This window comes from Oppia nitens, unplaced genomic scaffold (assembly GCF_028296485.1).
Source record: "Oppia nitens isolate AA-2021 unplaced genomic scaffold, nextdenovo-longstitch-racon4-pilon3 scaffold23_pilon_pilon_pilon, whole genome shotgun sequence".
NCBI lineage: Eukaryota > Metazoa > Arthropoda > Arachnida > Sarcoptiformes > Oppiidae > Oppia > Oppia nitens.
In genome coordinates, this window is record NW_026533203.1 from 822,971 (window position 1) to 835,437 (window position 12,467).

A 12,467-nucleotide genomic window follows, 5' to 3' on the forward strand; every position below is an offset into this window, starting at 1 on the left:
GATCTAAAAATGAAAAATATTTATAATAAAGTAATGTAATTAAATTTTTTATATTACTTTATATTAGTATTTCATTATAAATATAAACGATAATTAAATTCTAAATACAATCATATTTTAATGCATTCGCTTGAGTAAATAAAAATGTTTTCTCAATTTATTAAAATTTATTAATTTTTTTTACAAACTAAATACAATAAATGTTAGGATTTGTATCACAAATGCAAATACAATCATTTATTTCTATTAGTATATCCTTATGTTTTAATAAGATTAATAATATGTCACTCAAATAGACTCTAATCCACTGATATTAAAAATTATTTGCTGAGATTTTGAGGCTTTAAAAAAATCTAGATTAACGGTGTCATCAAACAGTAAATTAAATTATTATAGTTTAACAAAATTATATAACAAATTGTTGATAATAAGTTACATTTGTGTTACTAATATTATATGACTAATTAATTATTTTAACACAAATTTCGAATTTTGTAATCATTTTTGAAAAAGTTTAAATCAAACCTATAATCTTTATTTTAAATCACTTGTTAGTATATATTTACACAGTATATATAATATAATATTATATATATTATTATAATTACTATATATTTATATACCGTATATAAGGAGATACAAACAAGATATATATAAAGTAAATTTAATTCAATATATTTTATAAATAAACCAAAATATTATGACAAAATGTTTTGTTTTCATATTTATCTAAATATTATTTAATTTATTATATTTTAATAATTAATTATAAATTAATAAAGAATTAGTTTAATCTAAACTAAAAGACCTATTTATAACTTATTTGAATATATTGATAGTTCATAATTGAAATATACAACAATTAAAAAAATACTAATAACTTACCAAAATATTGAATAAGCTTACATTGAACAACTAATTATTTATTAAAAAGTTTGCTATTTTTTATTTTACTGTAGTTTTATATTATTATATAAAATATTTTAATAGTTTATATAATAAAACAATTTTATTTGTATAAAATAAATAATTTTTGCAATGATTTTAAATAAAAGAGTAATAATAACAAACTACTGTTACTCTGAGATTATTTTAATGAGAAATATTTAAATATATTTTTTAAAAGTAAATCTTATGTCACAGATTTGTCACTAAAACTGTACAAACATTTATTACAACCCAATTTGTAGGTTGTATTTATATGGTTGTAGTTTTTTGAAATCAAAAATAATGTGAAATAGACATTAAGTCCTATAATATTAAAGAATATTCTGTAATACTGTATAATAATATTAGACAATACAAACAGTAAACGAATTTTATGCTCAAAACAGCGTTTGCGTCAATTAAGGCACAAAATATGTGAAAAGTTTTTGATTTTTTATTTTTTAGATTCATTTATTCAGAATATTTCTCTTCTGAATTCATTTATTGTTTAATACATTATAGAAATATATAGATATATATAACTAAGAGTGTTGCAGATATATAAATCTTAAATACAAAAAATAGTAACAAATTTTGTAATATTTTACTAAAACAAAGTAATAACATTGTTGTTAACTTAAAACAATGAACTCTAATTTTAGCATTTTTTTTGTGCCAACATTGGTTTAAATCAATAAATTAAAATGATTTTATTATAATATTTAATTCTATATTTAAATTAAGATCCAAATAATTAAGTAGTATCTACTACTGTATATCTGAAACTAATATTAAATAAAATTTATTTTTAAATTATACAATCATTTTTTATATACAATAGCTATTAATGAATTTAATATAATCCAAAAAATAATATCTAAATGACATCACATTTATTACTTTATCAGTTAAAAAACATTACAATTGATTATTCAATTTGTATGTAATTTGCGGTTACAATGCATAACATATCTGAAGGTTTAGTAATAATAATTTGTTTACAGTTTTAGTCACATATAATATTTGATTGTTTTTCATTTCTTATCAAATCATATGAAATATGATTGCGTGCGGACAACACACTAGAGTGAACACAATTGCGTGAATCGGCCACTCATTTGGTAACAATAGGCCTTATGTATGGACCATAAAGATATAATAATTGGGAAATAACTTATCCATTATTTGTTTGTTGAAAAACTACTTGAGATTTCTCATGTGGTTTAGGATGTGATTCTGATAAGGCTTAAGTAAAAGTAAGACATATAATGTATATGATATTATCAAAAATATGAATCATTTCACAAAAAAAAATAAAACAATCAATTATACGAAATTGAAAATATTGTATTATAGATATGCTATATTATGACATTTAAAGAACATATAAAACTGTATATAACTAAAAAACATTATTTTAAATTAATCTTATATTTAATCAATTGAAATGTTTTTTAAAATTAAAAATAAATTTGTGAATTGAATGATAAGATTAAATTATTTTTTAAATTTTATATATTAAAAAGTTTAAAAATATATTACAAATCTTTAATTAAATAAAAATGTAGAAAAATTTAATCCAAAAATAATTACAATTTTTTGTTAGTCTCTTTTAGCCATTCCCTGGCAATTATGATGCGCTGTATTTGTGCGGTTCCCTCATATATCTGAAATATTTTCGCGTCTCTCATCAGTTTCTCGACCGGATATTCACTGCTAAAACCCGCGCCACCGAAAATCTGGACGGCATCGGTGGCCGCTTTGTTGGCCACATCACCGGCCAAGCATTTTGCAATTGATGCCCAGTAAGTATTTTGTCTACCGTTATCGTAAAGCCAGGCGGCTTTTTGGATAGCCAGTCGCGCCGTTTCAACACCAATAGCCATATCGGCTAACATAAATTGGATGGCCTGATGCCGATTAATGGGAACGCCAAATGTTTTCCTTTCAAAACTCCATTTGGTCGCCTCGTCGAGTGCTCGCTGAGCTAAACCAATAGCCGTTGCACCTACATGTGCTCTGGTCAAGTCAAACGCACCCATAGCTATTCTAAATCCCATTCCCTCTTCAGCCAAAATATTTTTCTTGGGAATGATAACGTTATCAAATGTTACGCCACGAGTGTCAGCACATCTTTGACCCATATTAAGCTCTTTACGTCCCGGACTCACACCTGGACTGTCAGCTCCAACAATAAATCCAGTAAATGCTTTATTTGCCGGCGCTTTCGGGTCGGAATGAGTTCGGGCTAATACAAAGTACCAATTGGCAACTCCGCCGTTAGTTATCCACATTTTCTGTCCGTTAAGAACATAGTCGCCATCTTTATTCTTGACGGCCTTTGTTTTAACACCATTGACATCACTTCCAGTTCCCGATTCTGTCACACAATAAGCGGCATTTAAGACCTCCGATCCCGTCATTTGTCCCAAAAACTCTTTTTTCTGTTCGTGATTTCCAAACAAAATTACCGGTGATTGCGGTAAAGAGTTTGAACTGATGGCTGTCCCAATACCAGTACATCCATAACCTAAAGCTTCGCCTGTAATTTGATATATTTATTTGTATATAATATACAAATAAATACATTTATATTTATAGACTTAATACCGATAAGACACGTATCAAATAGAGAAAGTCCTGGTCCGCCATACTCTTGAGGAATGCTTGTATTTCTGAGTCCTAATTCGTGTGCTTTTTTGACGACATCCCAGGGAAAGTCACCTGTTTTGTCGTAATCAACGGCTTTAGGTATGATCTCCTCTTTGGTAAACTTTTGAGCCAACTCTTGCAGTGACTTTTGCTCGGATGTCAACTCAAAGTTAAAACCTTTTTCTGATTGAACTCTTTCTGCACTCAATTTAATCGGTTGTGTATTAAATGTACGAATGATTACATTATTTGAATAATATTTAGCATTTGATAACAACAGTTGTGATACTTTTGAAGACATTTTGGATGTAAATTATTAGTTAAAGTTCTGGAGTGGATTCGCAAACAGATCGCATAGTGTTCGCAGAGTAAATGTAACGTAAGTGCGTTCACAAAAACATCGCTAAGCGTAAACTTACGTTACGTTTACGCAAGAGTTGCGAACAAAATATAAGTCGTACGTACATACATACGACTTATTATTTTGCAAAATAAATAAAATCGTACGTATTTTATGTATTTTTACGACATGTATTTACTTGTCGCAAAATAAAATAAATTACAATAAATGCAGACATTTCACCGAATATTTCACTTTCAAAACCGAATATATTTTTTTATTAAATTTATTACAAAATTATAATATTTTTTAATTATATATGTCTTGGCTAATAATTGTGGCCGAAAATGGCGAGCCTGTCCCAAAGAAGATAATCTTCAAGGATAGACTCAATCCATTGGAAACGCTGAGCGATGAAGAATGTATACAGCGTTTCCGAATGGACCGCACAACAATAGTTGACTTATGTCAACTATTGTATGAAGATTTAGTGCGGCCCACAAGAAGACACGGAGCGCTGCCAGTTATTACACAAATATGTGCAGCGCTCCGTACCTATGCCCAGGCGGCTTTTTATCGTGTGACAGGTGATAGTGTAGGCATGAGTAATGCTGCACTATCAGAAACTGTCCACACGGTAGCCGCTGGGCTTAGCCGGCGTGCGGGAAATTTTATTAAATTCCCGCAAACACCGGCTGAAATAGGCAAAACCAAAAATGGATTTATGGCTATCGGGCGATTTCCCAATATGTTGGGTGCAATTGATTGCACCCACATAGAGATACTTTCGCCCGCAAAAGAGATCGAAGCCTCCTACGTTAACCGTAAAGGATGGCATTCGATCAATGTTCAAGCGGTTGCAAATGCAACGCTTGAATTTACTAATGTCTTGGCAGCGTTTCCAGGCAGAGTTCATGATTCATTTATATGGACTCAATGCCATTTGAAACGCCGCCTAGACAATAGCCATATTAATGGATGGCTATTAGGGGACGCGGGCTATCCCCTAGAGCCGCATCTCTTAACGCCGTACGGTAATCCTATTACCGAACAGCAAAAGAGATATAATTCGGCTCATTCAAAAACCCGTAATACCATCGAAAGGGCATTCGGGGTATTGAAAATGAGATACCGCTGTCTAGACAAGACATAAATATAACTAATTATATAAAATTATTATTTTGTATTTATATTAATAAATTTTTTTTAATTAATTTTTGTATTTATTTATTTTAATTTCAATAAAATATTTTTTTAAAACTAATATTTGTATTTATTTATTTTTAATTTTAATAAAATATATTTTTAAAATAAATATTTGTATTTATTTATTTATTTTGTATTGTAAAGTTCATTAAATGACTTAATATCTTCATTTATATCGAAGTTTTGCGCCGCCAAAACGCGAAGATTAGCGCTTAACTTTATGCGTTTTAAGGCCACCATTTCACGAGCAATGGCCACTTTTTCACGCTCGATTTCAAGTACCGATTCTGCATGAGCGGATGTAACGCGATCTTCATTTACTTGATGTTTGCGTTTTTTGAAATTTTTAAATATTTCAAATTCACTATCAGTTTTCTCTTTGTTTTCTGATAGTATATTATGTGATTGGTCATCACGTATTTTTGTGGTTCGATTTGACGAATAATTTGTCGCAATTGTTGAAGTGTTGTCAATAATAGTGATATCTGAAATAGTTTCAGTATCACCATCTTCAATAATGCCATTAATTGTTTGAGGATTCATTGTTGATAACAATGATTCCTCCAATGGCATTAATTGAGGGGCATTGTTTGGTCCGCCGCCAGTCATTTGCCGCTCCAAACGATGTTTTGATGCTTTGGCGCGGACTTTAGTTTTTTGGTCGATCAACTGTTTTTTTACTTGTCCAGTTGACCTTCCTCCAAGACTGGCGGCATTGACTTCAGCCGTAATTTCAGCCCAAGCTTTGGCTTTTTTATCGGCCGTTAATGTCGGCCCAAACTGTAAATAAACAATAGTTTAGTGATTTGTGTTAATAATTGTTTGAATTGTCAACAAAATGATGAAATCAGCGAAAAGTTGAGACAATTTAAGTGTCAAATGAAGACATTTAGACTTACCTTTCCATCAATTATTAGTTGCCGACTTTTGTAGCCATTTATTAAAGCGGCCAATTCATCGCTGTTCCAATTGCGAGCACGTGTTTTAAGTTCGGGTGAAGTCATAATTAAATTTTTAAAGTAAACGTTTCTATAGAAACAACACTTATGCTAACAATGTGCATAAAAACTTTTTGTAAATCCATTTAAGTTACACATATATACTATGCGTAAACGTAGTGTAAGATATACATTTACGTATACCTCTACAGTGAACCCACCCCAGGTATTATATATTTTTTTCAATAATTTAATAAAAATTGTAGAAATAAAAAAAAATTATTCAATATAAGTACAACTATATAAAATTATTAAATATAATGCAAAATCTTATTTTTAAATCTCATTTAACTTTACATATGTACTCATTTGTACTAATATATGTTTATTCAAACAAAAAAATTATATGATTTTTTAATAAAGTATTAATATATAGTAATACTATCACAATCAGGGTTGAAAAAATACAAGGTTTTCAATTTTGGCTTTGTAAAATACAGTAAAATACAATGTACTGGACGTATTTTACAATTATAGAAAAATTACATTAACAATAATAAAATATTTATTTTTTTTATTAAAATTATATAATTTCAATATCGTTATTAGAATCGTTGTTTTCTAAAACTATTAAAAATTAATATTAATTATTTTATTAATATATTTCAATACCAGAATTAAATTGAATAGTTAATTTCAAATTTTTTCAAAATAAAAAAATTATTATTATTACAAAACATGTGTTTGTTTGTGAATTTTAGTATTTTTGTTACTAGGTGGCGTTAATTTTTTTTTGTAAGCCAAAATTGTCATGTAATTTACATTGTATTATACTGTATAATACGCTTTGTATTATACATACACTTTGTCTTTGCCAACACTGACAATATATTAACAATATAGTAATTATTATTTTATATTTACGTCATCTAACAAAGAAAAAATATAAAAATAATTAATAGTATTTAAATTAATTTATATTATTATTTATGATAATTAGTGTAATTGTTTTTAAAAATACCTTGATCAATTTTTAAAAGAGATATTTTACAGCTAAATATATATTGAACTTTTACTATAATAAAATTAATATCTGTTTTGATCTAAATCAAGGATTTTCATATTTCAATGTTCAATAAAATATATGATAACATTGTATTAAAAAATATATATTTATTTTTATATGATTAATAAACAAGGCTAAAAATATTAAATTAAAACTATTTAAAAAAACTAGTTAAACCCATTTACAGTTTACGTCTTAAACCCATAAATACATGTTTATATAAATTATTTAAGTTATATATAGTATATATTAGTATAATTATACTAAAACATAAAAATGCAATACATGATTGATGATATTGTATTTTGAATAATGAATATACTAATTTTATAAATATATTTAAATTTATATTTAACACAATAATTATTTTTAATTTATTTATATTAAACTTCAAATTAGTCTAATTGAATTTATTTTAATTATATTTTTAATTAAACATTTGTTTTAATAAAGTATAAAATACAATATACTTTAATACTGTTTAATATTTTTATAAACCGTCATTTTTATAATATCAATAAATAAAAATATTTTATAATTATTAATAAAACTATAATTCTTTTACATTTTTATTTTTACAAATTACAATTATATGAATTAAATAATATATTAAGTTAAAAATTAATTTTAACTATTAATATTTTATTTGCACTTTAAAAAAAATAATATTACATTTTAATAGGAAAATAGTTAATAATAATTTATAAGGAAATTAAGTATAAAGCAAGGATTTGTTTCAATTTATAAAAAAAGTCATTCAATTAATAGATATATTGTACGGTATTATCAATTTTTACTCATTTTTAAAGTATATCTAAACATAAAAGAAATTTACAAATATCTGACTACAACTGAGTACTTATTTACGCAAAATCAGTGATAACAGAGTTGATTGAAATTAGATATCATATAATTAAACATTAGTTTTATTATTTTCATTGATTTGTTTTCATTTAAAAACTAGTAAAATACTAAACAGTTTTGACAAACAAATACAGGTTTATATTAGTATATATTAATAAAAATATATATATATATATTATTATATATACTGTATATAAGTTATATGTGTATAAGTTATAAATATTGTAAATAAAATGAATTCATTTATGTCAATATGTTTTCGGACAAATTTAGTGAAAAAATCAAACTTTTTGACAAATACTGTATTGAATCGATTGAATAGCACTTTAAGTGATAGTGGTTTTGGATTTGAGTTAACGGCAGAACAAAAATCATTACAAGAATTGGCTCAAAAGTTTGCCAGAGAGGAGATCATACCTAAAGCCTCTCATTACGACAAAACGGGTGACTTTCCCTGGGATGTCGTCAAAAAAGCACAAGAAGTTGGTCTCAGAAATCTAGGAGTTCCTCATGAGTATGGAGGAGGAGGACTATCATTATTTGATACATGTCTTATTGGTAAAGATTAACTATTTATTATTAAAATATTGATAAATTATTTTATAGATATTATTAAATATTATTTCTATTATTATTTTGAATTTTAGTCTATTTTGTATTATAATAGAAAAATAAATACAGTATTTGTTTAACTTAATTAATAAATTACATTAATAACCTTGTATTGCAATATTTTGAGATTTTAAAAATATGATAAATTAATTTTGAATATATAAATACATTATTTTTTAATAAATAATGTATTAATTCATAATACAGTAAATAAACAGTTTATTTATCACTAAACTAATCAGTTAATAAATTATTATATAATAAATTTAGTTATTAGTATTAATTAGTAATAATAGTATTTTTTTTAATTTTATGAAAAATTCATAAATATTTGATTTGAATATTAATAATTAGGCGAAGAATTAAGCTATGGTTGCACTGGTATTCAATCTGCTATTTCATCGACTGGTTTAGCTCAGGCACCGGTCATAATGTTCGGTAATTCCGAACAAAAGAAAGAATATTTGGGTCGTATGACTGGTTCAGATGTTTTATGTGCTGCCTATTGTACTACCGAACCGGGAGCCGGCAGTGATGTGGCCGGTATTCAGACCAAAGCTATCAAAAACAAAGATGGAGATTACGTGTTAAGCGGACAGAAAATGTGGATCACTAATGGAGGAGTGGCCAACTGGTACTTTGTATTGGCCCGTACTAATCCTGACCCGAAAGCTCCAGCGGGAAAAGCATTTACTGGATTTATAGTAGAAGCCAATAGTCCTGGTGTAGTTCCCGGCCGTAAGGAAATAATGATGGGTCAGAGAGCTTCCGATACGAGAGGTGTTAGCTTTGAGAATGTGGTGGTTCCTAAAAATAACATAATTGGTTCGGAAGGAATGGGATTCAGAGTTGCTATGGGGGCTTTTGACTTAACACGAGCACCGGTTGGTTGTGGTGCTGTTGGGTTAGCACAGAGAGCTTTTGACGAGTCTACTAAATGGAGTTTCGAGAGACACACTTTTGGAGTACCTATTCATCAGCATCAAGCCGTCCAATTCATATTAGCCGATATGGCTATCGGTATTGAGACGGCTCGATTGGCTGTCCAGCGGGCCTGTTGGGAGTACGATAACGGTAGACCCAATACTTATTGGGCATCGATAGCCAAATGTTGGGGCGCCGATGTGGCCAATAAAACAGCTACTGATGCCGTACAGATTTTTGGTGGCGCGGGTTTTAACAGTGAATATCCCGTCGAAAAACTAATGAGAGACGCGAAGATTTATCAGATTTATGAGGGAACCGCTCAAATACAACGAGTTATAATTGCACGCGAAATGCTATCGGAGGCCAAAAAGACTATTTAATTTATTAATCAATTTGTTTGAATGTATAATACAATGATTTATATTGTCTACAAAATATATATTTTAAATAACGTTAAAGTTTTTATTACAATAATTAATATAATAGTATGTTTATTTGTAACGCATTAAGTGTTTTTAAGCAAAAAAAAGTCAATTTGTTACCAGGTTTTATCACATATCTTAACGATACCATTGTTACCATTGTTAGCACCAGTTATCTTAAATAGTTTTGTTGTCAATACTTTTTTCAATATATTGATAAACAGCTTATATGATAACTAATACTTAAAGGATCTCAAAAAAATAGTAACACATTAGGAATTTGTATATTAAATAGTAAAATATCTATATATCGTCTTTCAATTTATTTAACATAAATAAATTAGCTATTTTCACAAATATAAATAAATTTTATTTTAAACAAGCAGATTTTATGTTTATTGAATATTCTTATTTTTAAAATGAAAATCTTAATAATTTTAAATATATTGATAATATTAGTTGAGTTATCTATTTGTCAATATTCAAGATTTGACAATTGTGGTCAACTAAAAGATCCAACAAAAGTACCAAAAGATGTTAAAGAATATAAATGGTTGACATTAATTAAACACGAGTCCAGTACAAGACACTGTATCGGAAGTATTATAGACGATAAATGGATATTAACAGCGGCCAGTTGTCTGCCCAAACATAATGAACCATATAATTACAAAGTGACAACACCCAATCTACCCAATCAACAATTATCTGTCGATAAAGTATGTATTAATACAAAATTAACTTTGATTAAGATTTTTAGATTATATCCATATATTGCTTCAGTATATTATTGTATTATTGTATTACTGTTAAAATTCAATAGAATTTTTAAATATTTTGCCAAATTTAATAATTTCCGATAACTTATTTGTATTACAGTATCACTTCTATTAAGCTTTTTCTAGTATTTATTTATAGATTTTAATTACTATAATTCAGTAACTTTTATATAAAATTGTGAAAAGTTAACAAAATGTTAACAAATATTAATTGGATTTAAAAATATAAATTAAAATTGTTTTAAACGAGAGAGTCTTAAACAGCGGCGCCGACGACGACAGCGGCGATGCTTTTAATTTCAATTATCTGGTCAACAATACGCTGGATTTAAAAGTGACCAAGGGCAATGTTGTAGATAAATTTAAACTGGATAAGTTTGTAATTGGCCATTTTTTAATTAATTGCATCATTGGCTTTATAATATACAGTCGACTATCATTTTTATAATTTTTTAAAGTCGACTGTATATTATGTAGCCAATGATGCAATTAATTAAAAAATGGCCAATTACAAACTTATCCAGTTTAAATTTATCTACAACATTGCCCTTGGTCACTTTTAAATCCAGCGTATTGTTGACCAGATATTTGAAATTAAAAGCATCGCCGCTGTCGTCGTCGGCGCCGCTGTTTAAGACTCTCTCTCTCTCTCTCTCTCTCTCTCTCTCTCTCTCTCTCTCTCTCTCTCTTTTAAACGGGTATTTTGTTTATATAATAGATAGTGAAAAATCCAAAATACAATCCAACATTAGGTGCCGGCTATGACTTGGCTTTAGTCAAACTGAGAAATAGTTTGCAATTAAAACAAAACAATGAATTGAAACCAATTTGTTTGGCTGAAGAAGATTTGAAACTAAAAATGACTGACGAATCAGTTTGTTATATATTAAGTTATGAATACAAAAATGAAAACATTGACACAACACCTATATTTACACCACAATTAAAATTTAAATATAATAAAGATATTGATTGTAAACAACAAATAATAGCAATGTTTTACACCGATAATTATAATGATAAGTATATGTTATGCGGACAAATCCAATCACTGGACACCACCAAAACTATATTACCTGCGGCACCGTATGGTAATAACGGAGCACCCATTGTGTGTGAAAATAATGGTAAACTTTATTTGATGGCAATAACATCGTGGGGTTGGACTGAGAAACAACAAAAAGATATATATAAAAATCAACTCAAATGTGACGCCTATACTAAACTGTTTGATAAAACTTATATCAATTGGATTATTAAAACATTAAATGTTTTAGAAGATTAACTCAAAATATATAATCACATAAAAAATGTAATATTATTTTTTTCTAACAATTTTACTAATTTTAAATTATTAATAAAACAATTTGAAATATTATGTTTTTATTATAAAAAATTTATTTATTTTTAATAAATAAGAATTAATTTACAAAATGAAGAAAATAAATTCTAAATCCTTTATAATAAATATTATTATTTTTTAAATATAAAAATGAATAATTTGTAAATGTTTCAAAATAAGTTCAGACAACACATAGAGTTTGTTTACAATATAATGATTAAGAAATACAATATACTAATTAATACTAATATACAGTATTATCAACCAACTAATGTAAGTTAAATTGTTTATATTATAAACAACAAAAATTTAAATAGTTATAAATGTAATTAGATTAAATGATTTAAATTAATTCCTAGTTTAAAATGAGAACATAATGTATTGTGTATAAC

At 27.2% G+C, this 12,467-nt stretch overlaps 3 protein-coding genes across 3 annotated transcripts; 2 read left to right on the plus strand and 1 right to left on the minus strand.

Moving 5' to 3' along the window:
* Positions 1 to 2,516: 2,516 nt before the first annotated feature.
* On the minus strand, positions 2,517 to 3,952 carry LOC128953852 (medium-chain specific acyl-CoA dehydrogenase, mitochondrial-like). The gene is made up of 2 exons (XM_054299373.1): positions 3,538 to 3,952; positions 2,517 to 3,469 (listed from the first exon to the last, which is right to left on the minus strand). The coding sequence occupies exons 1-2, from the start codon at positions 3,878 to 3,880 to the stop codon at positions 2,517 to 2,519; spliced, it is 1,296 nt and encodes a 431-aa protein (XP_054155348.1). The 5' UTR covers positions 3,881 to 3,952.
* Positions 3,953 to 4,238: 286 nt separating this feature from the next.
* Positions 4,239 to 5,072, plus strand: LOC128953757 (putative nuclease HARBI1). Its single transcript, XM_054299277.1, has one exon. It carries the CDS (start codon positions 4,239 to 4,241, stop codon positions 5,070 to 5,072), a length of 834 nt encoding a protein of 277 aa, XP_054155252.1.
* Positions 5,073 to 8,189: 3,117 nt separating this feature from the next.
* On the plus strand, positions 8,190 to 12,024 carry LOC128953667 (medium-chain specific acyl-CoA dehydrogenase, mitochondrial-like). The gene is made up of 3 exons (XM_054299181.1): positions 8,190 to 8,551; positions 8,960 to 10,673; positions 11,452 to 12,024. Exons 1-2 carry the CDS (start codon positions 8,227 to 8,229, stop codon positions 9,910 to 9,912), a joined length of 1,278 nt encoding a protein of 425 aa, XP_054155156.1. The 5' UTR covers positions 8,190 to 8,226; the 3' UTR covers positions 9,913 to 10,673; positions 11,452 to 12,024.
* The last annotated feature ends 443 nt before the right edge of the window (positions 12,025 to 12,467 follow it).